The sequence below is a fragment of the Lissotriton vulgaris genome, unplaced genomic scaffold (assembly GCF_964263255.1).
Source record: "Lissotriton vulgaris unplaced genomic scaffold, aLisVul1.2 SCAFFOLD_3012, whole genome shotgun sequence".
NCBI lineage: Eukaryota > Metazoa > Chordata > Amphibia > Caudata > Salamandridae > Lissotriton > Lissotriton vulgaris.
Genome location: NW_028248930.1, coordinates 219,945 through 246,991, shown reverse-complemented (window position 1 = coordinate 246,991; position 27,047 = coordinate 219,945). Strand labels below are relative to the sequence as shown.

Sequence of the window (27,047 nt, the reverse complement as noted above, 5' to 3'; positions counted from 1 at the left end):
ATTCAATTATTTATCCTTCATTATTTATTGTAAGGGAATGACTCTTAATGCATGATCAATTTCACGCTATGGACTGATGCTGCTGTTCACTCTGAGAGTGAACTGAGGCCTGCTAACCAGACCTCACTGCCAGTGTTCTAACCCCTTACAAAATATATGCTCAATTGTCTACCCCCAATTGGCATACGTTGACTTACTTACAAGTCCCTAGAATATGGTGACCAGGGCATGTAAGACAGAGTGCCCCACGGGTTGTGCTACACTGTGGTGATAGCGTACAAAATGGTTTCTAGCCTGCCACTTCATTCTGGAAGAGCAGATTTCAACTGCAATTGAACTTTGCAGTTTAAACAAAACGCAAATCCCCCACTTCCTTTAACACCGTGTGTAAGTCTCCACTAAGGAAGGCCTATGGAGTCCTGAGGCAGGCAGCTGTGTATTATTAAGTAGGACATATACTTTTAAGTAGTTAGTGGTCCCATTGGCTAATGCAGAGTTACTGACTGAAGTCTCAGCCCGGAAAACTTTTGAATGGAACTGCTAATATGTATACTTCAAGGTATTAAATAAATTGTGGCAATAAACACAACTTGATGCCTGAGTCGTGTTCAATGTCATTTTTAGGGAAAGGTAACTATAAAAGAAAGTAGTACAAAAGGGTAGTGGTGATGGACGAAGAATCTGAATCAATCAAACACTCACACTCAGTCAAAAGATCTGGGTCTTTAGCCCACTCTGCCACCCCAGTTCAGACATGGCTATATGCAAATCAGTCTGACCCTGTGCCTCATGGGAACAGTCCAGCCCGAACTGCCAAGCCATGTCTTCCCTGGACCGGAAACAAGCTTCCGAGGACCGGTTTCTGGCATTCCAGCCGTCTTCAGCCCGGCTTGCTTGAATCCAGTGGCAAAGTGAGCGCGGGACTCACGTCTGAGCATACCCTGCCACACTTATGGCGGCCAAAAGCGGTATAAAAGGGGGTGGTGATGGACGGAGCATCTGAATCAATCAAACACTCACACCCAGTCAAAAGATCTGGGTTTAATCCATCATCGTTCCTTAGCCCACTCTGCCACCCCAGTTCAGACATGGCTATATGCAAATCAGTCTGACCCTGTGCCTCATGGGAACAGTCTAGCCCGAACTGCCAAGCCATGTCTTCCCTGGACCGGAAACAAGCTTCCGAGGACCGGTTTATGGCATACCAGCCGTCTTCAGCCCGGCTTGCTTGAATCCAGTGGCAAAGTGAGCAAGGGACTCACGTCTGAGCATACCCTGCCACACTTATGGCAGCCAAAAGCGGTACAAAAGGGGGTGGTGATGGACGGAGCATCTGAAAATATCAAACACTTATACCTAGTCAAAGGATCTGGGTTCAAACCATCACCGTTCTTTAGCCCACTCTGCCACCCCAGTTCAGACATGGCTATATGCAAATCAGTCTGACCCTGTGCCTCATGGGAACAGTCCAGCCCGAACTGCCAAGCCATGTCTTCCCTGGACCAGAAACAAGCTTCCGAGGACAGGTTTCTGGCATTCCAGCCGTCTTCAGCCCGGCTTGCTTGAATCCAGTGGCAAAGTGAGCAAGGGACTCACGTCTGAGCATACCCTGCCACACTTATGGCGGCCAAAAGCCGTACAAAAGGGGGTGGTGATGGACGGAGCATCTGAATCAATCAAACACTCACACCCAGTCAAAAGATCTGGGTTTAATCCATCACCGTTCTTTAGCCCACTCTGCCACCCCAGTTCAGACATGGCTATATGCAAATCAGTCTGACCCTGTGCCTCATGGGAACAGTCCAGCCCGAACTGCCAAGCCATGTCTTCCGTGGACCGGAAACAAGCTTCCGAGGACCGGTTTCTGGCATGCTAGCCGTCTTCAGCCCGGCTTGCTTGAATCCAGTGGCAAAGTGAGCAAGGGACTCACGTCTGAGCATACCCTGCCACAGTTATGGCGGCCAAAAGCCGTACAAAAGGGGGTGGTGATGGACGGAGCATCTGAATCAATCAAACACTCACACCCAGTCAAAAGATCTGGGTTTAATCCATCACCGTTCTGTAGCCCACTCTGCCACTCCAGTTCAGACATGCCTATATGCAAATCAGTCTGACCCTGTGCCTCATGGGAACAGTCTAGCCCGAACTGCCAAGCCATGTCTTCCCTGGACCGGAAACAAGCTTCCGAGGACCGGTTTCTGGCATTCCAGCCGTCTTCAGCCCAGCTTGCTTGAATCCAGTGGCAAAGTGAGCAAGGGACTCACGTCTGAGAATGCCCTGCCACACTTATGGTGGCCAAAAGCGGTACAAAAGGGGGTGGTGATGGACGGAGCATCTGAATCACCGTATTGCACAGACACAAATCCAATGCCCATTCAAAACTGCAATCCAGGCAATAGAAAACAGGTTGCACGCATGTAAAGTAGGAAAACCGGAAGGACAATCCATAGGCTACACTCAAGGTGGCCAGAGGTAGCGTTCCATAGTATTCAAGCATTCAGTTACGAAGCTGGAGCAGCCGGGACAGGTTGTCTTATGACACAGACTGTGCACCCATTTTTGAGCAAACAAATTAACAGCAGTACACCGGCAGCCAAGGCGAGAATTAACGGTAAACCGCCAAATAGGCTGGAAAGAAATAGAATGAAAAAATGCCGGTATCACACCAAATATAGTTTGGAATGAAGTCACAAGGCCAGTGCTTACTACTTTAAAAAAATGAGCCAAGCCTGTGGTTGACGAGGCATTGAATATAGTGTGAATCTAAGCGCCGAAATGCAGTGGGAGATCAGCATTTAAAAGCGCATGCAGTTCAGTGCTGGTGTTTGCCATGTGAAGGACAAATGTTTCACAGGATGAAGTAAGGGCAACTTCTTTCTGTGACAATAGAGCCCTTATTGGACTCATCTTGTTGAACTCTGCTTTCAAGGTCAGAATGGAAGGCCAGATGGATACATCGAGCTTCCCATGCAGAGGCGGGAAAAGCACATTCTTACAGCAGACTACACTTTGGGAGACAGTCAAAATGTAAGGAATCCCTGCCAGCATACCGCAGCAATCTTCATTATTTAAAAGTAAATAGCAACCGTTAGCTAGCAATGAAAATGTTGGCGTTATAACTGGGACAGGATTACCCTTTAAACGCATGCTAAATTCGGTGCCAGTGTGTTACACGAGCCGTGCAATTGGATGTTCTTGCAAACCAGTGAGTGATCAGGTGTACTCACTGGTGAGTGATAAGGTGTAGAAGTGCAATCTTCTCCCTTTAAATAAACCTCTTTACCCTCCCTAAGGCATCTATAGGTAAATGGTAGAGAGCAAACTTCATTTAAATAGGCACTACCCAATGGGTCATATCTGCCTATGGCATAATGATTCATGCACAAACTGAATTTAAACAGGGGGAAAGGCAGCGTTATTAATCCATGAATGAGCCATACAGCTGAATTACATTCGGCAACAGAAAAAGGTAAAGGTTCCAACTTTTCAATATGCAAAAGGGAATATATAGAGCCTTCATAGACATAAATTGCTGTTTTTCAGTCAAATTAAATGGTAAAAATGGACAGGATGTGTTCATGTAGTCCCATGGAACTTTACCAGCTTTTAAAGTATGAGAAGTCCAAGCAAACTGCATAATGGAACATAACTGATTTTGGCCATGGTACAAAACAGACACTTCATTCTGAACAATATCAACAACAGATGAAATAATATTATCTAATGTATAAATTCAGGAAGAAAGAGTATTAATGCTATCATCAATGACTGCAAGCACTTTTTCTAAATTGGCTTGATCAATAGCCCTTAATCTAGAAGCAACTTCAATTTTAGACAGTTTCCAGACTTTGTTGTAAACAGCATATACCCTTCTTTTTGACCTGCATCCAACAGGGCCTTTAACAAAGTCATTCACATCAACATCGCCAGACAATTTGGACAAATGAAGTTTAACTGACACTAAAGTGGAATGTTTAAGCCAGTTCCAACATAACTTGCATACTGGAAAGGTAGTGACAGAATGGGCGGTTTCAAAACGGGTATCCACTCTAACATGTGTATAGCTAGGAGCCAGACCCAGAAAACGATGTTGGCATTAATCTGACGTCCTATGCCATAATAACCAACCTTAAGGATCCAAACTAGAAATATTGAAGGAGGAATTCAGTAACAGGGACTGCAACTCATTAATGGAACTATAGGTGTTATTGTTCCATGCAGGTTAGTCAGGAATTGAAGGAGCATTTAATATTTTAGATGTAGCCAATCCAAAGCAAGTAGTTTGTGAAATAGTTGAATACAGAAACAACATATGGTTTGGGATGAGACATGCACGATGCCAAGCTTCAGTGCCCTGTACTTGCCAACTTTTAGAACCCAAAACAGATTTAATATCAATAGCATCTTTCCATAGCTCATAGCCCCCTATAGCTAATTGATCGATAAAGGACTTTGAATACAATAATTTGGTTTGGATGAGTCTAACTTTGGAAGAGGACTTAGCAGTCATCTTAAAATAAAAAGCGTCAGGATTAGATTGATTAAAATCAGTAAAATAAGTAAACTCTTTCAAAACAGTTCTCGAGCTGCTTTCAATTGATGCTGAACAATGTTCCCATTGTGTATAATTAACCCCATTTCTAAAGTGTTTGCTTTATTCAGAAAATGATTGCCATAATGTTGGTAGCAGAATAAGTATGCCTAATTAGCCAAATCTAAGTACAAATCTTCAGCATCAAAAGCAGCATAATATTTCAAATCAGATAAAAGAGCCACTACGGCTTGTACATCCCAATCATCAAATCGTATTTTTTGTTTTACAACATTCCCAATTGAAACACGATGGATATTGGGGACATTTATAACCTCTGTAGGGCTGTGTATCTAAGATTTTATAGCATCCCACACCATCCCATCTAATACAGGCCAAGCTGTGATGTTAGCAAAAGGCTGGTCCCTCTTCATGATGTGGGACGAGGAGTGGGGTGCCAAAGTTCCATCAATTAACCGAATTGTAGATCTCTCTTTAACATAATGTCCATTAACAAGACGGAAAAAAAGAACTACAGATCCAACTGTCATGAATAAAAAAAATTGAAAAAAAAGCACCAACCAAATGTAAGTCGAAGGGGGTATCAAAAAATGTCTTTTAAACCAAACAGCAAAAATAGAAACTTTTGATGGGGACTTAGATGGTGTAGAGTCAGTGTCAAATGAAAAATTTAACTGATTAACAGCATCTATGAGTACACCAGGCAACAACACATCTGTGGAGAAGTATACTCAGTATCATCAAGGGGATCACCAGCCGGTGGATTCAATAAAGGATTAGTAACTTCAGGCATCTCAATGGGAACATCAGGCCAGTTGGTACTCGCCGGAACCACAACAGAATTTCTCAGCATAGCTGAACAAGATACCGCTGGAGTCATACTAAGAAAAATCGGCCACTCGCTGTAATTTGACATTGTCAGTGGAGATGTACCGGTTTTCCTTGCGACCAGGAAGTGGAGGTAAAATGACTGTTCTTGTACCCTGCACTCCAAGCACAGGAACTGGTGCACAATATGAGGGGCCGAACTCCTTCTTGTTCTCCACCTTTTCATGGACCAGTTCACCGACTCGGGGTAGCCAGTCAACTACAGGAATCTGAAGAGTAGCATCAGTCGTAGAGGGCAAATATTCCTTTGCAAGACTGTCACAAGTCTTTTGTAGGTTCTGTAATTTCAGCAAAATGATCATCTACGTCAAAGGGTGCAGGAGATGCCGCCAGGTCTAGACCCTCAAGGTCCGAAAAAAACATTTCGATGCTAAAGAGCATTTCGTATGGGGTCTGCCCATCCAGAGACATTCTAGGAAGATTATTAAGTGCACGTTGAATGCTATAAAGATGGGCTAGCCAATTCCTGCCAGTACCTAAAACCCTAGCTGTCAAGGATTGCTTTAAGTCACGGTTCATTCGCTCCACAACACTATTGCCCTCAGGCCTGTATGGAGATGAAAATTTGACCTGGAACCCCAATGAACCCATGGCATCCTTGTACGCTTTAGAGGTGAACACTGGACCCTTGACCGAGTGAAGGGTGCCACATGCAAAAATTCCCACAAAGACACGCAAATCCCTGATGACAGTTCGGGCATCAGCTCTTTGTTTCGGCCAGAGCCAAATAAAGTGTGTGCCCGAATCCACTGCAACTAAGATGTACTTATACCCAGTATCTGAGGAGAAAGGACCGCAGTGATCTAAATAAACACACCCAAGTGGTTTATTAGATATGTACAACTGTGTTTAGGGGGCGCGCAGCAGTTGAAGTCTTGATCTGCTGGCAAATGTCACAATGAAGGACATAATCACCCATTTGTTTGTACAATCTGCGCCACCAGTAACGCTGCTGTAAGAGAGATACATTCACTGAGACGCTGGCATGAGCCAAGGCCATGCCCTCATGAGCGGCTGTTATCAAGGAGAGTCTGCGGTCCGCTTTGGGAATCAATCTGTCACCAACGTCGTTAATTCTCACATAGGGAACTTTATCGGGACTTAAATGATAAGAGTATTTAGAAGGGAAACCTCTAAAATAATTACCTCCCTTCTCTGTCGCAGCAATGGCTGCCAAGATGTCATCATCAATCTTGCTTTTGGAACGTGTAACTGCTGCAACTACATATGTCGCTACTGCTGTCTTTGCCGCTTCATCAGCAAGACAGTTGCCAACAGCGTGTACTCCTACATGTTGGTGACCAAGAGTATGAATTACAAACACGAGAGGCAGACGTTCTTTAAGTTCTGCGACTCGAACCCATAACATTTTGTGTTTGATCGTGCTACCTTTGGAATCTCAATATTCATTCTGAGTCCAAAAGAGTAGATTTTCATTGTAAGCCTGAACACAGTAGTAAGAGTCACTTACGATAAGAGTAGTCACACAAGGATCAGCGTACTCCAGTGCAAGCACCAGAGCACGTAGCTCTGCCAACTGGGAGGTGTAGTCCCCTAATGTCTGTGTATGCATGTCATTGGACTTGAACTCTCCATTCACCATAGTACCCACCACTATTGCGCAGGCCGTTGAATAAGCATTTGAAATCGTTGCAGGCTGCGCTGAACCGTCTGTGTAAATTATACAATGGAAATCCTCCAATGGGGGCAAGGTCAGAGGAGCCGGATGAACGAATTCATACTGCAAGTACTCCTGAGTTTGCAAAGAGGAATCAAAAATAAACGTGACATCCGGAGACGTCAAGGATGTGGCCCATTGTATCCAACTAGGATGCAAAGCTTTTGAATTAGGTACACTGGCTTTCGTCACTGCCTCAAGGGCAGGATACGGTGTAAAAACCAACATGCGTTTCCCCTGCGACAGCGCTCTCTCTTTCAGAATCGCCATCTGCACTGCAGTCAAAACTTTTTCGAAAGAGGAAAAGCGCAGTTCAGCCGAAGTGTACAGGTATGACTTGTAAGCGATAGGGACTGTGTCACCTTCAATAAAAGTCAGGTACGTGAAACCAACAGTGCCTGGCACAATTCTTATTACCAGGTTTTTGTGGTTGTCACCAGTCAGTAAGTATTTAGATTCAAGAAGATCAGACTGCAAAGAATGCAGTAAAGCTGAATGTTCTGGCCGCTAGCAAGATCTGGTAAAAGTAGGTTGTCTCAAGGCATAAAGCGGCTTGACACGCTGGGCATAATTGGGAATGTAAATACGCCCGAAGTTTAAAAAACCCAGTAAAACTGTAGTTTTTTCAGGGTTGTAGGAGCGCACAACTGTGCGCATTTCTCCAGGAAGTGAGGTGCTAAACCTCGATCTTCATTGTTGAGCTCATAGCCCAGGAACAACACTGTGTACTCTGCAATGTGCGACTTTGCAAAGTTAAATTTGTAACCGAAGTCCACAAACATACAAATGATGTAAATGGAAATGTAGTGTATTTTGTAAAGCGCACAGCTGTCCCAACGGGGCGTCCCGGCGCTGTATAACGCTGTGGAACCCTTCCTGGGCACCCCCAAGGTGAAGCCAGGCATCCCAGTGTTGTAGGGGCCGTTGTGGAGATTAAGCAAGCTATTGCCCAGAGTTGCAGCGTTGGACCCATGATTAGAATAGGCGCCGAGGCAAGAATTATCGAGTCCGCGGACACTGAGCCCAAGACCCTGCCGCGTCAGGACTTGAACCCTGGTCCCGGGCCTGATCTCCGCTTCAGAGTCTGCCACTCTAACCAATGAGCCACACTTCTCCACGATGCAAATGATGTGGTCAACGCAACACAGATGTGGCCATAATTCGTCATCTGTGAGATAAATATCTTCAACTTACGAGCATGCATCAGGGTCGAATCTCTCTAAAAGAGTCAATGCGAGCGGCAAAGACGCCTGGGCTATTTTTGTAGCCCATGGCTAATCTTTTGAACTGATATTGTTTGCCGCCGGAAGTAAAAGCTGTCTATTGACTACTAATAGAGGACAGGTTGTGGCTACAAAAGCAATGGATATGTCAAGTGTGGTCTTAAACCGTTTTCTCACTAGACTATCCACAAGGGTAGAACTGTGAGTATTCTGCACCGTGCAGGTCCGACAATGAGAGTTCAAGTGCCGGTAATCCAATACCAAGCGGTACGACCCATCAGTTTTGGTCACAGTAAAAAGAGGATTATTCATGGGTGACACACATGTTTCAATCACTACTTGATATTCCAAATGTTCCAGGATTTCCGCAACTGGAGCTTTTGCTACACGCTGCATGGGATATTGGGGTTGTGGCTGTGGCATCGTCCACAATGGAATCTCATGTCTGGGGGAGAGTTTGTCCCATCCACATTGAGTATGGTACAAAGCCGGTGCAAGCACCTTAGCCCCTCTTCTGCAAAATTCTGCGCCTGCTCCTTCGGCACTGTGTGAGAGAAACTGGGGAGGATTACCGCCTCCCCTCTCGGAGCGGCCAAAATGAAAGGTGGGGGCCAGTCTGCCTTTGCCAACAAAATGTCATATGTAAAGGTCAGATTTTCCCAAAAAATCCCTTTTATTGTACGTTTTATGTCACCTTCAATTAAAAGGACTATGTCAAATAGTCTGTCAGGGGGAGCCATTCTAGTTTCAGCTGTCTCAACAGTAATGAACGTATCAGTTGCTGTCGCCTTCAGATACGGACGCAGTGCTCGCCGCACTACAGTAACCTCCGCTTTGCTGCCGAGCAGCGTTAGCGCCCATGTCTGGTTCCGAAGCTGCGTTCTCACTATCCGTGGCATACCTTGGAGTCAAAGTAGCAACCTTCGTTTTCTGAAACTGAAAAGTCGTCCCGCTTGCCTTTACCTTCTGTCTGGCGAGGCTGCTTACGACCTTGTTGGGCACCCGACCTTTGCCGCGGTCTCCTCCACCAGTTTGCAAGACCGTTGTTTCCTGCACAGAACGAGGAGAACGTTGATCAGGAACCTGAAATCGATCAGGTGAATTATTATTTGTGCGGTCGCCCAAATCATACGTGCACTCAGTAGACGCAAGTACCGGCGAAGCAGGACGCACCCCTTGTTTTTTCTGTTGCTTCCCGTTTTTTTAGACTTCCACGTTTGTTTGGGAAAGTTTGGACGGTCGTCTTTAGTAGACTTAGCCGTCTGAGTTTGTGGTTGAGCTGCAACCTTAGCAAAAAGCTTAACACCCAAACTATTGCGGTCAATGGTCTTATTAGCCTCTGCAATGATTTTCGGTAACTGTCGGGGTTTATCGGCATTGGGGACCTCATGTAAAGAATTAGACACCTGGAAGTTCACTGCATCCCCATTGACATTTGCAAGGATGAGTTCGGAAACTACGTCAAACACTCCAACGAGTCTCATTCCCAATTCAACAGCCGCCTCCGGACCGCGTTGATCATGGACACGCTTAATGACGGAGGGTAGGACAGCCATGAACGGTGTGCAAAAGCACTTAACATTGACTGCCGCAAATATTTTACCCCAGGTCTCACAATCGGTTACCTCTGGTACTACGTTTTTCTACAAACTAATGGTCAGAATCCTGTGTTCTCAACAGGAGTCGTGTTAGGAAATACCGCCTCCAGTAGGTCAAATTTCTCAGCAAGCCAAAAAGGCATATCATCCTTATCTTGGGGGCGCATGCCCATAACCGAATTCAACAAGACGGGACTTATCTTCATCCCCGCCAGTCCAACTGAATGCGCCGCAGCACCAGGTGCCCCCACTTGGACGTTGTGAGAAACGTATTGCACTAAAGCCCAATGCACTCCGACGAGGGAGGCAAAGAGTATACGCAACTCAGTTATAATGACTGTCAGATGATGTGGATGCAGTTCGAACCCAGCCAAAACCGGCCAAGTGGCCCCAGGAATAGACAATGGACCTAACCAATGCCGTTACCGAGTGGGGAAGGGCGCCATTAAACCAAACTCGATGCTGCCAAGCAGAAATTGGAATCTCTTGTGTCCTATATGGAGCATACCCATTAGGCACGGCAGTTGGAGTGTTCACATGAAAGGTACCACTATCCGCATTTACTGCAGGAAAGGTAACCCAGGAGTAGAAAAGCTCAAACGGGTATGCAGCGTCCGCACTCACCACAAAAACACAGCCATGCTTTCCAAAGGGACGCCAAATGTCTGCAAATGATTGCGGACGGTCACCCTACTATGCTGTGGGATATCAACATCAGATCTCAGATGTTTAAACGCCATTTTGCCATGTTGCTGCTTTTGCACACGACACTGCATGTAACTGTTGTTGTAAGTTAGACTGCTTGAATTTTTTCACATGAGAAAGGCTTGTTTTCAACATCCCTAGACTTACATTGCAACCTCAGTCTGTACACTGTGTGCAGAAGCCTCCATGGTTATCATAACAATGTAAGCTGTTATTCGGGCTGATCTGCCCACGCTCTAGACACAGCATGCACACAGCTGCACCTAATTGAAATTCTAACGCCTTTAATATTGCACTGCATGCATGATTAGGGCACTTGGAAAAAATACTTTCCCAGAGAGAGAGAGAGCTTTGCTGATCCTGATGTGATTCACTTCTGCTGATCCTACTGATCTTGGAGGTATGGGGTTCCCCATTCAAGCCTAAGAGACCTTCTGTTATTATTATAAAACCTAGTTTCTAGCAGGGGAGGGTGGTACACAAGGCACTATAGGACCTGTTTCCACTATCATTATAATATGATTTCTCCCTCTGTGTTTTATGGAATTGTAACAATGCTGATCGTATTATTTGTAATCATATGCCTGCTTATGTTAGCAAAAATACTGCATCTTAGAGCAAATTGTTAAAATAAACATTTTATACTTTTCTGTGTCTCTAATTACTCACGTTGTGGACTGGTATGAGAATAACAAACGAAAGAGTGTTCTTGATTCCCACCATTCCTGAGAGTAACCTAAGTCACATGTTCTGGGTTGTCTAATCATTGGTAGCTTCGCTATGGGACGGAGAGCTAATGAGAGACTGATGCTAGTCGGTTAGTGGTTCTAGTTACTGAGGTGAGTTTTTTGGTACACCACAATTCACTGAGGTCCTGGGTCTCTGTGCACAGTTCTGTGTATGAGCAGCCTAATGGGTGTTCCTAGTGGAACTGGGTCCAAACCCCAAAGTTGGATGTATGGTTGCAGAAGGTTTCAATGTTGTGACACAACAGCTAGCATATATCATATTGGATAGGGAATGGCTGTATACCCGACTATGGGGGCCGGTACACGTCTATCCTAATCAAGACAATAACGTACTCATATTTCCGAAGATGCCTGAGAGTAGTGGGCCTTGTAAACAAAGATAAATACACTTATTCCCCATAAGGAGATAGAAGGGATGTTCCTGAAATGGTAAGAGTAAGATTCAGTTATGGCCATGTATAGTGTACCCAGGTGGCGGTAACACCAAATTGATAATGTTCCACTGGTAGGGCATGTAGGGAGGGAGGTGGGTTCAGTTTGGGAAATGTTAGGCAGGTGTACCCATCTTATGTTGTGTTAGACTTGGCATCTTTTGGCGTGTTTTCCCTGAGTTTTTGCTTTCTGCCGTCCCAGTTTTGACTCTGTTTTTGCTGGCGTAGTGTTTATGCATGCTTTTCGCACTCCTGATCAGTGGTAAAGTGAAAGTGCTCCTGTGGTAAAATATGTTAGGGATTGGTGTTTCCATGATTGGCTGTTTGGGTTTCTTGTCAGCCTCTACTAAAGTGCACAGAGTGTGCCAGGTCCTGGGAACCAAATGTTACACGTGGGCCTGCAGCATGGATTGTGTCACCCACGTGAGTAGCCCGGAAAAGGTACCTTAGACCTGCCATTGCGGAGTCTGCACGCAGTTTGTAACTGTCATGTCGACTTGGCCCGTGCACACACTGGCCAGTCCTTAACCTTCCTTTTTCTTACATGTCAGGCACCCCTAAGGTAGGCCCAAAGTACCCATGTGGGCGGGGTGCAGTGTATGTAAAAGGTTGGACATGCCCTGGTATGTGTGGCATGTCCTGATAGTGAATCACAGCCCATTTCGTTTTTCACTATTGCAAGGCTACCTGTTCCCCATAGGACAGAGTGGGAAGTTTGTTTATAACATCTTATAAACATAACTGGCCCTGGAATATAGGTGGGAAAATAAAATTTAGTATGCCTGAACTCAGAATCTATCGATGCATCTTTTAGTAAAGATGATTTTTACATTCTGTGTTTGAAAATACCACTTTTATGAAGTGGGTATTTTCTTGCTCAGTCATCCTATGTGCCTATGCTGGAATGTGGATTGCCTGTCTGGGTTTTGGGCGACAGATGGCTAGGAAGCAAGGGTGGCTCCCGATAGTCTAGGTAGGTCAGAAAAGGGCTGAATAGACCTGGGCTGCGATGGGGGAAGAGGGAGATTACCTTGCACCTCAAAGGGCCTGGTCTGCTTCTGACAATGCCGCCTCCACCCCCTGCCAGGAAATCACACCAGAGAAGGCAGAACTTTTTCTGGCTGGGCACAGACACCCTCTGCCAAGAGGATCAAATGTTTTTGGATACAAATACAGGGATCCAGACCCCTGAACTTTAGAACTCTTTTGGATCAAGAAGACTGCCAAGAAGAAGAGCTGTAGAAGCTGTGAGGAGGAACTAACAGGTTGCTGTGTGCTTTGCTGTGTTGCCCTAGAGTGGCTGTTTCTGTCTTGTGCAGTGAAAGGACTGAACTTTCTGCAATCTACTTTTGCGAGTTTCTCCAAAGGCTTGAGGTAGAGCTTGCCCCCTGTTCAAGAAGTCTCACGAACAGCAAAGACTGCAAGCTCTTCTGCCCTCAGCACTGGGGACTGTGTATTTTGTGCTGCGACAGAAGAAAAGCAACTCTACGACGCTGCTGCCAAATCTGTGTCCTGAAGGCACCACAGAGGGCACCGCCGCAATGAAGCATCGCAACCCTGGTCTCACCGCCGAAGCCTGGTGCCGCCGCCACCGAGCTGCAGCTTGCACCGCGACCAGTGGGCACCGCACTCCGCACTGCCTCCCTTCATGCCGAAGCCTGGGCACCGCAGAGAGCACCGCCGCAATGCTGCACCGCGACCCTGGTCTCACCGACGATGACTGCTAACACCGCCACTGAGCCGTTGCTCGCACCGCTACCTGTGGGCACCGCCTCGCTTTACGACGACGCCTTGGCCTCCCCGATGCCGCTGCTCCACGCCAAAATCAACCCTGCTGTTTGCACCGTTGTTCTAGGGCACTGCTCGTAAAGTTACACGATGCACCGCCCTCATCCCGCACCACAGCCTTGGCCTACCGACGCCGGCACCATCGACTCCCATTCGTCAGCCGATTACAGCGCTTCAGCAACGACGCCGCCGCTGCTTGTACCGTGACCTGCCAGCACAGTGACGAGCACTGCGACCCTGGTCTCACCGATGACGCCATCTGATGCCGCTACTGTGCCGCTGCTCGCACTGCGACCTGAGGGCACCGCACACTGCACCGCTTCCACTTCGCACCAGACGCCTGCCGATGCCAGCACTCCTGAAATCAACAGAAAGGAGTACGACCTGCAACGCGAGTGACTTCAAGGGCCTTGGCGCCCTGCATCTCTAACAGGTACTGTTGGCGGGTCTCCCCAACAGCGGTGCTGGTCCAAGACACCGCAACTAGCCTGAACAGTTTGGATTTGTTTGCTCACGACGCCGTGATAGCCCCGGACAGAGCTATCGGCATCAAGGAACTATTTTTAAAGCATATTTTGAAAAATGTAGATTTTTAAGTACTGTGCCGCTCGTATTGAGGTTCTGACCGAGTGTTCCCTTGCTACCTGCATTACGCTACAGGAGTAGCTCTTCATTTGCCTAAAACCATCGTGCCACCAGAGGGAGGAGGAAGCCTTCGCGAGGCCGCAGAGGAGGTGAGAGGCGCGGCCCCGGGACTGCGAGGAACAGCGTCAAGTCCATCAGCTGTTTCCTCTTCCCGCGTGAGCCGCGCCCCCTCCCAGTGCCCGCTCCCATCAAGGACTTTAAAACCTGTTGCGGCCCCCGCTGCGCGGGAGCCGCTCGTATTGAGGTTCTGACCGAGTGTTCCCTTGCTACCTGCATTACGCTACAGGAGTAGCTCTTCATTTGCCTAAAACCATCGTGCCACCAGAGGGAGGAGGAAGCCTTCGCGAGGCCGCAGAGGAGGTGAGAGGCGCGGCCCCGGGACTGCGAGGAACAGCGTCAAGTCCATCAGCTGTTTCCTCTTCCCACGTGAGCCGCGCCCCCTCCCAGTGCCCGCCCCCATCAAGGACTTTAAAACCTCTCACGGCCCCCGCTGCGCGGGTGCCGCTCGTATTGAGGTTCTGACCGAGTGTTCCCTTGCTACCTGCATTACGCTACAGGAGTAGCTCTTCATTTGCCTAAAACCATCGTGCCACCAGAGGGAGGAGGAAGCCTTCGCGAGGCCGCAGAGGAGGTGAGAGGCGCGGCCCCGGGACTGCGAGGAACAGCGTCAAGTCCATCAGCTGTTTCCTCTTCCCGCGTGAGCCGCGCCCCCTCCCAGTGCCCGCCCCCATCAAGGACTTTAAAACCTCTCACGGCCCCCGCTGCGCGGGTGCCGCTCGTATTGAGGTTCTGACCGAGTGTTCCTTTGCTACCTGCATTACGTTACAGGAGTAGCTCTTCATTTGCCTAAAACCATCGTGCCACCAGAGGGAGGAGGAAGCCTTCGCGAGGCCGCAGAGGAGGTGAGAGGCGCGGACCCGGGACTGCGAGGAACAGCGTCAAGTCCATCAGCTGTTTCCTCTTCCCGCGTGAGCCGCGCCCCCTCCCAGTGCCACGCCCCCTTTCACTCCTTACTGATTTAAACGAGGCCAGCAACGCGCATCGCGGGACGCGCGCGGGCCGCAGCCCGGGGGTGAAGCCCGGGCAAAGGGCGGGCCCGTTTAAGCCCGTTCAAGCCTGGGCAAGTCTGGTCTGGGCCAACCCATTTTCTTCCCCATTTACGTATTGCTATCCATTTGCATCTTGGTTCCGATTTGATCATAACACTTAAGATTACACCTGTGTTACAGCGCCACTATGACAACTAGGGCAATGAGGAACAAGACGGCACAAGGAGTGGGTCCGATAATTGGGCCGATTGACCAATTTATCAACACAGCTAATGACGCGATCAATCAGGGGATTGTACTCCTAGAAAGACGTGTCTCCCAGGACCTCGCAGCAGCACGAAGATCCTCAATGGGCCTTTTGGCCCTAGCCAAAACACCCACTCAACAGGAAACAAATGTCCCATTATTGCGAGAAACCCGTGCTGAACTCCACACCATTCCAACGAGCGTTGACCTATCTGTCACTCATTTATCACTTGGGGAAGACACTCTGGATGACCTTGAAAAAACACCTACTTTGGTGATTAGTCCCACCCAAACCACCCAAATTCCCCTGCCAACCCTGACCGGGTCGCAATCTTTAACCGAGTCCCCACCTCCAGTAGCAGTTTCTCCATCAAAAACCGACAAGGAGATAAGGGAGGGTCCTTTTCTTAACCAAGACAGCACAAGACCAGTAGTTAAGAACATGACTAAGCAAAAAAGTCTACCAAAGCGTACAAGGTCCAAAAAAACGCCCTGCAATAACTACCGGAATAACGCAAGCCACTCATCGTCGGTTAATGTGGATGACCCCTCTGTTTCAGTTGTACCATCTGACGACGTTCATAGGGGTCATGGTGCTGCCAACTCAAACTATCTTGAGCTTAACTCACAAGTGCTAGATATAATTAAGGACCTTATAAAAACTCAATTAATACCAATAGAGCGAACCCTAAACAATATCGAAAAGCAGATGGCAAGACTAATCAATAATACTAGTCATCTCACACCACCCACTACCACCCTAGCTTCTTCGGCCCCTATGACTGCCACCCATCCCAAGGCAGCCACAGTAAAGAAATCCATACCTACGCCAATAACTCTCCCGAAACAGAATCCCCATAGCAACAGTACAACCGTTGCAAACAAACCTTCAACGTCTAACAGTACATCACTTACTTCCAAAACGAACACCCAATCAGCCAACGCACAACCAGGGAACATACACTTATCATCTCAAAAAGGATCACAGAAATCCACACAGAAACCCACACAACCCAACCATTCGACCGCAAAGTCCCAGCAGCCAAAGATACCATATGAACAACCATATAGGTCTAGACAGATCCCGGCACGCATCACCCTTCCCCCCGAATGTGGAGCCTATGTCCTTGTATTGGTAAACGTACCAACACTCAAACACGAACAGAGTGAAACAACATCATCCCTGAAAAACAAGGTACTTCATTGGTTAAGTTTGAACTGCAATTTCCCAATAGAATGTGCTGGGGAAATTTCCCACACGCAAAGAGTAGGCTGGATAGGCCCCCTACGTAAAAAATTTGAGGGGGACTGCGTAGCTATTACCTTTAGAAATCCCCAGTGGGCCGACAAGACACTAGCTAAGGCACCCCCACCCTCCACATGGGAATTCAATACAACCCTTCTCCCATTGGGCTATTTCTATAGGCACTTACTAAACACAAACAACAATATTCCGCCTACCTCTATGAACCCTTTTTCAGAAAGATCCTACCCCTCAACTTCTTACCCTCCCATTTCCTACCAGAATTCTAAGTTCCTATACCCAACAGGCTCAGTACAGTGGCATCAGAGCCAAACGCCCATACCGCCAGCTACGCATCCTTATCTCTCTGAAACCCCTAATCAAGAGAATGGAGATAATCGATGGAGACAAGCAGCTCCCCCACTAGCTACTCCTTTTAATATTCCAACATTCAATAGATTTAATGCTCTCTCCGGTTTAGACTTTAACGATTGACTTCCCAATTCTTATTCCACCAGGGAATTCTCACTACCATCTAATTCAGAGCTGACCCTATTATCTAATTCACGCCCTATCCTCGAAACATCTCCAACGTACCTGCCTCTAACCCCCAGTTATCCCAATTGTTCAAAAACTAATCACGATGCTACGCCAACTGTAACATCGGCCCCAATTAATCGGGAAGCCGCTGAACGGTTGGCTAACACAGGCAATTCCGTTGATCCCATTGCAGATACTTTGCAGATCCATTTTACTTTTTGGAACATCGCAGGTCTTTCCGCAAAGAAGAGTGACCACGATTTCCTGAGCCAGATCAATTTGAGCGGTTGTATCTGCCTTCAGGAGACGTGGGCCATAAGGCCAATACACATATTGGGCTTTAAAACTTTCTGGTCACCTGCGAAGAAATCAACCTCTGGCAGAAATAGCGGAGGCTTAGCTACTTATATTAAAAACACCCTTCCCGTGGATGAGATAATCCCCTTAAGATTAGATACAAATTTTCAGATTATAGTGGTAAAGGTCACCAAACAAAGACTCTATTTTATTATAAACTTTTATAACCACCTCTCTCACTCTGATATGAGTACTCTACTCCCAGAGATCTCTGCAACATTACAAGAGCAACGAACTAAATACATTAAAAAGACATGCACAATAATCTGGGGAGGAGACTTTAACCTTCATCTGTGTAGCAATAGCGATAACAATAAGTGCGGTATCAGTGATGAGGCTGATACAAACCTTACGCACTTTACACATTCTAATGTGGGGGAAACAATGAACGAAATCATGGCTGAACTAGAACTAAGTTTTGCTAATGAAATAAAGATTCCACCTGTTCAATTCCAGCCCACATTCAACGGAAGAGGTCTAATAAGCCTAATTGATTTTATACTGGTTTCACCACCCATAGGATTCATCGTAGAAGATTTCAAGGTCCCTAGCAATCCTCTAGGTGACCATTTTCCCATCATTATGGTTCTTGCTGAAACAATAACGAACAAACCATATGACATCTTGACCGCTCTAAATCAAAGTGATTTAGAATTAGGCTCTTTGAATGGCTTTACATTGAAGTGGGGCAATATTGACAAAGAAGTAACAACTAAAAAAATAGTCATAAATAACCAAACTGATATTATAAATTGCTTGGACTCTACCACACAATCAAGCGAAATTATAATAAGCTTCCTGAGAATCACAACAAGTATACAAAAAGAACTAACCAGGAGGCACAAACAAAGGCCCCAGCCAAAGAAAGGTTGGTTCAACTCAGCATGCACCAAAGCATCTACACGCTTAAAGGAAGCTCTGAATAGTGATTATAGGGACAGAGTTGAAATCATCAGACTCAGAAAGGAGTACACAGCTGCCTTAAACAACAGGAAAAAAGAAGTGAAAGCTGAACTATGGTCAAAACTTATCCAAAGCTCGGAACTAAATAATAGTGCCTTGTTCTGGCAGGTAGTTTGTTCCCCATTTTTAACAGAGAAAGACAATTCTCCATCAATTGATGTAGCTATAGGTCAGCATGAATGGGTGAGCCATTTCACAAAAGTCTTTGCGAAAGATCCGACCGAAGACACAGATCAGCTTGAATTTCTGCCACACATCGCCTATCCTTTAAATCTTCACTTTTCCCACGAAGAGGTCCAAAAAGCCTTAAAATCCTCAAAATCAGCTAAAGCCCCAGGCCCGGATGGTGTTCCTGTTGACGTTTTTAAACACCTCCCAGATCTTTGGACCCCTCTACTAACTAACGTCCTGAACGCCACCATTGAAGTGGGCATTTTGGAGTCTTGGAAAACATCAACGTTGGTACCTATTTTTAAGAAAGGAGATCGAAACAGTCCAACATGCTATAGGCCGATCTCCCTCCTGGATTCATTAGGCAAGATGGCAGGACGAATACTCCTCGACCGCCTCCAGGAGTGGGCTGCCGATCACAAAATCATCTCAGACCTACAATACGGTTTCCGGGAGGGACTAGGAACAGTTGATCAGGCCCTAAAACTGTCCCTACTGGCGGGCAAATATCTGGAAGCCAAAGGGTCTTCTTTCCATATGGCATACGTTGATCTCTCCGCAGCATTTGATTGCGTGGCACACTCAACGCTGTGGAATATTATCTTGAAAATGGGAGTTCCCACGCCAATTGTGGACTTTCTCCGTGAATTGTACACAGGCACTACAGGCAGGGTAAGATTCGGGAAGAAGGGTGAGCTCACTAACACCTTTAGGGTGGAAAAGGGGGTCAGGCAGGGGTGCGTACTGGCCCCCTTTCTATTTACCCTTTATACGAACGGCTTGGAGGCTGCCATGCTACAAGGCAGCAAGGACCTCCCGTTAATAGCTCGTCGGCAGATACCAGCACTCCTATATGCCGACGATGCTGTTATTTTAGCAAGAACACCAAATGAACTACAGATGGCCTTGAATAGATATTGTGCCTTTATGACAAGTCTGAATTTGAAATTAAACGCAAAAAAAACTTACACAATGCACGCAGGGGAGAAAAGAAATGTAAAATACAGGAAGCTATTGGTACAGGGTGAACATCTGGATAGGACCAAAACCTATCCCTATTTAGGGATCGTCATTGACGAAAAATTTAAATGGACCCCAGCTATCAACGCAAGAAAATTGGTATTCCTCCGAGAGACATCCTCGCTAAAAACCTTCTCGCAGAGATTGGGGCAGCGACCAATTAAAGAATTATTGCAAATATATAACTCAAAATGTGTAAGTACGGCAACATATGGGGCGGGGATTTGGGGCTTTACAAACGTGGACTCAATTCAAAGAATAGAGAACTTTTTCCTGAGATATTTGTTGGCGGTGCCAAAAACTTGTTCCACCTATGCCTGCCATACTGAGCTGGGCATTGACTACATCACAGACATTATAAAATTGCAGCCAATAATGCTGTGGCGTAGAATATGGGTTACCGAGCAATGCCATTTGACCAGGGCAATCATTCAAGACATCTTAACGTTAGACTACTCTAAGAAGATCAAATGGCTGTCCTATGTCAAAGCGTTTCTAACAGATCTTGGATATAGGAAGTACTTTGATCATCCATCGCTGATAAAGGAAATCCCAAAAAAGAACCTAAAAAGGGAGTGCCTAATTCATCTACGTCAGTTACGCTTATTATCTGAGGTCCATAAACCATCTGTCCAACACTCCTTACTAGTCCAGACCGTGTTTACCGTCGAACCCTACTTGAATTTTAAATTAACACAGTTTGAAAGAATGCTGCTCACCCGTTTTAGACTTGACCTGTTCCATTTATTGGTTGCATTTCCAGAGCAAAATGTTAGGACATCCACACTTCCTATGTGCCCTTGTGATCTAGTGTCCTCACAATCAACGATACACACAATGTTATTCTGCAAATTCTTTACTGAGCCTCGTAAACAATGGATATTGCCTATTTTGAAGTTCTGGGGTCTTCGTCAATGTCGCCCAGCGTATCTGGCACTTCAGTACCTTGAAAATGAAAACTATGCTAAAGCGATTGTATTCTATCTTAAATTTTGTATACGCCATCGCACAAATTTATAAGTATGAATAACATTGCTACTTCGCGTAAACGAAGGAACTGAGATAATAGGAAAACTGCATGTTACCATAAATGTCGAAAAAACTTGCACAAACGGAACTGAGAAGCGCTTGCTATTTTTAATATGCTTTCTTTTAAACAAATGCATACTTAACAGTTTTTAACTTTTCTGATAAACTTGTAACTGTTTTTTTCTGAACTTTTATGGTGTTTTTATAAAACTACCGAATAAAGTAAAAAAAAAAAAAAAAAAAGTACTGTATTGTGGAACCTTCTCGTTTTTGGTCTTGTATATAAAAATATTGGCTATTTTTCTAAACTGGTGTGGTGTCCTTTTGTAGTGCTTACACTGTATTACTGTCGGTTATGTGCAAATGCTTTACACACTGCCTTTAAGATAAGCCTTACTGCTTGTACCAAGCGACCAAGGGGTGAGCAGGGGTTATTTTAGGAGTGTAACTCCCTTATCCTGACTAGGAAGAAGGGTCCCTACTTGGACAAAGGTGCAAGCCCTTGCAACTAGAGACCCACATTTGTAACATGTTTCATTAACAAAATCTAAATACAAATGACTGAAAACCTAAAATATTCTCATTCGAATTCAACCGAAACTGAGACACTACTTACGACCGTCAACTTCAGGTCTTACAAGCTTCCTAAAGCAAGGGCCAGCAAATATTGTAACGCATCAGCAAACTTCACATTACCAAAATTCAGCCCCGGTTGAGTGGTAGAATAGGTTCAAAATACTTTCTCTCTCTCTCTCAACACAAACACACTGCATAAACGTGCACCCAAATCCTGCGAATTTTTGATCAGTGATTGTGAACACAAGTACACTGTCCACAGTAGAAGAAACATGACCAAGTTACATTGAATATTCTCATATAAAGCCAGTAACAGAGCACTATGAAACCCTAATATCTGTCACACACTTACTTGATTTACTGTCTCAAAAGAAAAAAAGTACCTCTTGTACTTCTTGTGCTCAAAGTAACAATGGAAAATGATAGACTGATCTACAAAATGGGGTGAGCGGAACTTTACACATAATCACAGGCCTCAAGCTGAAGGGGAAGAGGGTCCCTCTGCACTGCAGGGACCTGGCTTAAAACCTTGACTCAAAGACATACATTTTAATGGTACTTCAGACATGATCCTCGAAATGAATTGCTTTCCCGATAATGTACCTGAAAGTTCATTTGCAAAGTGAATGGCTTGCTCTCCACAGTACATTAATGAGCCACATTTGCCCTTCAATTCATTTTGGGTGTGCAGCACTCACAATGCTGAGAGGTCTCGCTCACCGCCCAACCAGAGTTCTGTTTTTTGTAGGATCCATTCTCTGGCCTCAAAATCACCATCACATCTGAGAGAACAATATCCTTCCTGCTCACATTCTTATTTAGGGAGCCAGAAAACACACAGACCACGTACTATTAGAACACTAGAATGTTGAGAGCTCCATTGAAGACAATAGTGTAGCTTCGGGCTTATAACGGCTGGAATAAGCTTGGAGCTTCAACATTCCAGTGGTTGTCTTCATGTTTGTCCCTTTTAATTATTGAACATTCTACTCTCAGTGGATGGAATGTTCTATTAGCCTTGCAGCCCTTCTGCCATGGATATAACATTGTTAATCCCTTCCCTGCGGGGCTAATTCCCCTGCTGTTCGAAAATGTCTCCCTCTGGTGGAAGACTCAAGGAAGGTAAGCACTCATTTAGGCCTAGATGTAGGTAATTTTATTTTACCACTTCTTAAATACCGAATTTTACCGATTCGGTATTTAAGAAGTGGTAAAATAGAGGGGGGGGGGTGTAGGTATGACAGAATCGCTAAATACCGAATCGTTAAGATTCTGTATTTACCGATTCTGTAATTACCGATTCGGTAATGCCCATTGATTCCTATGGGCATTGAAGCCCATAGGAATCAATGGGCATTACCGAATCGGTATTAACAGAATCGGTAAATACCGATTCCAGCAAGGGTGCAGGGGGTGTCACTTTGACACCCTCTAGCACCCCAAATACAGGCATGTGTGCCATGTGGCACACAGACATGCCCTGTCTGTCACATGGCATAGGTGTGCATGCACACATGTGCATGCACACCTGGATTCGGTATTTTACCACCCAATTGGATTGGGTGGTAAAATACCGAATCTGAAAGGCCTTCTGGACTCAGAAGAGTCCCACCTACATCTAGAAGTTACCGAATCGGTAAAAATACCGATTCGGTATTTTACCGATTCGGTAAATTTACCGATTCGGTAAAATTGGCCCCCTACATCCCAAAAACCCATTTACCGGTCGGTAACGGCCGCCGGTAAATGGCCACCTACATCTGGCCCTCAGTTCTTCCCAAGTAATTAGAGCTGGTAGAGTTAGCAGTGTACAATTTACAATAAACACCTCCTTAAACAGCCCTTCCTTCCAAACATGCATTATCATCTTGCTGTGCTTTCAGATACCCAGCAAGACCTTCTCATGAAGTAATATAAATACCCTGACATTTACCGCGCTCCGCGTAACCCAACCTGGGGCTGACACTGCAGCCCGCTCTCGGCCCTGCCTCATACCTGAGCCTTGGGGGGATGGGTGTGTATTGGATCGACGGCCGCGGCTTCTCGGGTTCCAGAGGTTTGCTCTTTAGATTCAGAAGTAGCGGCCGCTCTTCTGGCCTCCGGCGGGGCTACAAACAGGACCTTATTGAGTCGCTGCGCGCACCTGTCCATGTCATCCTCGCTGCATTCCAGATGCTTGCCCCCGAAGCTGGCGTACGCCAGGGCCGGGTCGTAGGCCGCGGTGTCCGGGGCCTCCGCCTCGGGTTTAGGCTTCCGAGTGAGGATGAATATGAAAATGATGAAGAGGACCAGGCAGACTGACACCAGCCACTGCTCATCCATTTTGAATCCCGCAATCGGTTCTGAACGGATTCACTAGTCAAAGGCGTCTTCGGAAAGCTATATTGTCACAATCAATGAAAAGAGGACTCCGGTGCTGCAAACTAGACAGTTAGCGTAAACGAGCCAAGAGAGATAATATACGAACACTGCAGCTGTCAAATAAGGTTCGCTTTTCCGCACTAACACTTTCTTTTCACAATCCAACGCAGAAGTGTGGAGGCCTTTGTCCGATGTCTTCGTTCTTCCTGAATATATATTTCCAAACACTATCCTCTGTACTGGAAGATTGTTGACGTCGCCAGTCTCCGTCCAGACTCAACTGTATTTAAGTCTGCGGCTGCTGTGAACCCGTTAAATGCTCGTTTCTTCTCAGTTTGAAGTTATTTAACTGTAAACTGTAGCTGGGCACAAGTTACACGGAGCAAGTTGGTGTCAGCTTCAACATAAATTCAAAATTAAACGACAAAATAATCTTCTTCAGCTGTCAGAGCCTTATTCACCAGTCCTGGTGATGTACACACATATATAGATATAACGAATAAGGATCTAGTACAAGGACTCCATTCCGTATAATTTTCTTCTCTGATTATGAAAATATAACCGCTTCTCTAAAATCGTGAAAAGGGTTCGTTTTCCTTTGAAATTTCATTTTCAGTAGGTTGTCGTTAGAATTTTCTCCGTCAGTTGTTCTTCGGGATTTCCACTGACAATTATCTAGATTTTGTATTTGTACATTTTTTTTCTTGTTGTTCTTTATTTGGGGCTGTCAAAGATTTGCATTGAAGCATTAAAACGACGGATTCAACTGTACGCATCACAGACCCGGTCCTCGGCTTTAACAGGGCTCACTCCACAACCAAGCAGAGAAATAGTTTGAGGGATGACACCTGACAACGCAGCCTGTGTTCTGTTTTTGTGGACATCCCGCGGCCTTTTGCTTGGGACCGACCCACACAGCCTCGTCGTATCCTCCTTCCAGCTCTCATCCAATGAGATCACTCTGGGTCAATGACAGGGCGCCAATCTGAATGATATACACCTGCAGAACAGCAGTTTGCTCACTTAGCGCCACGCGAAGGTTTCTGGGAGACTTGCCAACCAGAAAGGATTTTGACTGGGCTGAAATAAGAGGATGCTGCCAGGTCAGACGGAGAGATGACCGGTTATTTTGGGAAACACATCTTCTTCGGTAACGTGTTTAGTCAGCAGTGCACCCACATGTGACAGGAGTGCTTTTCCTCCCTCTAGTTCAGGGCTGGCTGGTACCCTCTGAAAGTGGTGGGCGAGTGAAGTGCTCCACCACTTCCCAAAAACACAACCTCAAAGTAAAACACTACTCCCTCCAAAAGCCCAAAATACAACATCCCTTCCCTCCGAAAGCCCCAAATAAAACAACCTCTCCCATCAAAAGTAAAAAAAAAAAAAGTAATAAATAAAAGGCAGTTTCGGTGTTCCACTTCTGAGTCTGCTGTGGGAGTCAAGCTCCCCTAACAAATTCAGAAACTGCTCTCATGCTGTTAATAAAAAAAAAAGGAAGGTGGAGTGGATGAGCGACATAACAACTTTGAGAACTGGCTTAGTGACCCTCTAGATGGCTTGATCCCTATGAAGTTAGCAGGACCAGGCCACCCTGCATGTTGCGCCCCTTGGAAGTCTAACAACATTAGTGAATTAAAAAGAGAAGCAAAAAAAGCAGAAAGACTGTGGAGAAAAATGTATGATGGGCCAAGTCAGGCCTTATACAAAAGAGCAACACAAAATACCAGCATGCCATCAGAGACGCTAGGACAACATATTTCACCATCACATAGGGAAACACTCCAAATACCTCAAATGAATTGTTTAAACCAGTAAACAGTCTTATTTAGGGCCCACACCCTCAGTTGAGTAGTGTAACACACTAGCGGAGTTATTTCTAGGAAAGGTGAACAATATTCTGCTTTCCTGCTTACCCTTCCCACAAACACTTCTCAATATTCTATCAACTCCACGAGTGCATCAGTAAGCTATACACTAACAGCTTTCCGTAAACTGCACATTGAGATAACTGAGGTGATCCTCAACTCAATCAAATCAGGTTCTCTAATAGATATATCCCCTTCAGATGTCCTTAGAAAAGGAGGGATTATTTTGTTAGTCAAAGTGACAGATCTCCTCAACTAGTCATTAGAGAGGGGTATGGTCTATTTGGCATGGAAACATGTGGTAGTAAAACTCCTCCTGAAATAGCCTACAACAAATCCTCTGCTGGTGGAAAGCTACTGCCCCATATCAATCCTTCTTGGGGTGAGCAAGATTCTTCAAAAAATACATGAATAGACAACCTTCCACCTTCTTGGAAATACTTACATCCTGCATCCTACCAAGACTGGGTTTAGGCCAGGTAACAGTACCAAGACAGCCCTCTTAATGGAACTTGAAGAGCTAAGATAAATCCTGGATCAAGGCGGCTCAGCAGTAATGATTTTGCTAGATCTGACCTCCGTCTTCGACACAGTATCCCACCCAGTCCTCATTTGGAGAATAAAGGAGGCAGGAATAAATGGAACTGATCTCAAATGTCTAATAGACTTTCTGGAGCTGAGAAGCTTCCAAGCGCCGAGACACCCAAGGGTAATTGTTTGCGCTCTATAAATGCCAGTAAATAAATAAATAAATAAATAAGAGCGCTCTACAACCTTTGCATTAATTTTGAAGCACCCCAGGGATCCTCGTTGAGTCCCACCCTTTTTAGGTCAAGCTTAGGCAGCACATGCGCTGTCTCTCGAGATGCTGTATAAACTCTGTGGACTTACAGCCCACCTCCAACTTCTGATTGGTTTTTGTCGGTGTCCTTTAAAAACCATTGCTTCCAATTGGATAATGGTTACTGCTTGTCCCACCATTTTTGTGAATTGTTAACTCTCATGTTTTGCCCCCAGGACTTGTCCTCTTCCACTTGTTTTTTCTGGTTTTTATAAGCTTGTGAATCAGCACTGTGCCCACTTTTTCTATATTACTTTGTGTTCTGTAACTTTTTAAAATAAATCTGAACAAGTGCTTCTGTGGGTCTGGTTACTGGCATGGTGGCAGTATGCCGATAGCCTCGGGAGATGTGCGTCATGTTTTCTTTGATCAACATGGCCCACGCTGCGCCTTATCTTTTACTGTGGCGGCCGCGCACCTTTCTTTTTCTATATTACTGTGTGTTCTGGAACTTAAAACAAAAAAATCTGAACAGATGTTTCTGTGGGTCTGGTTACTGGCATGCCGGCAGCATGAAGGCCGCTTCAGG

General features: G+C 45.7%; 1 protein-coding gene across 1 annotated transcript; it reads right to left on the bottom strand.

Annotated features, from left to right (window-relative positions):
- Positions 1–9,115: 9,115 nt before the first annotated feature.
- LOC147663765 (uncharacterized) lies at positions 9,116–25,173 on the bottom strand. The gene is made up of 2 exons (XM_086950211.1): positions 23,447–25,173; positions 9,116–9,391 (listed from the first exon to the last, which is right to left on the bottom strand). The coding sequence occupies exons 1-2, from the start codon at positions 23,771–23,773 to the stop codon at positions 9,116–9,118; spliced, it is 603 nt and encodes a 200-aa protein (XP_086806337.1). The 5' UTR covers positions 23,774–25,173.
- Between the last annotated feature and the right edge of the window lie 1,874 nt (positions 25,174–27,047).

What these genes read in the sequence shown, in the direction of transcription:
- LOC147663765 (XM_086950211.1), bottom strand. Translation starts at nt 23,773, where the DNA reads ATGGATGAGCAGTGGCTGGTGTCAGTCTGCCTGGTCCTCTTCATCATT. An exon ending in CCCATCCCCCCAAGGCTCAG is followed by an intron (nt 9,392 to 23,446) that starts GTATGAGGCAGG and finishes CGTTCTGTGCAG; the next exon opens with GAAACAACGGTCTTGCAAAC.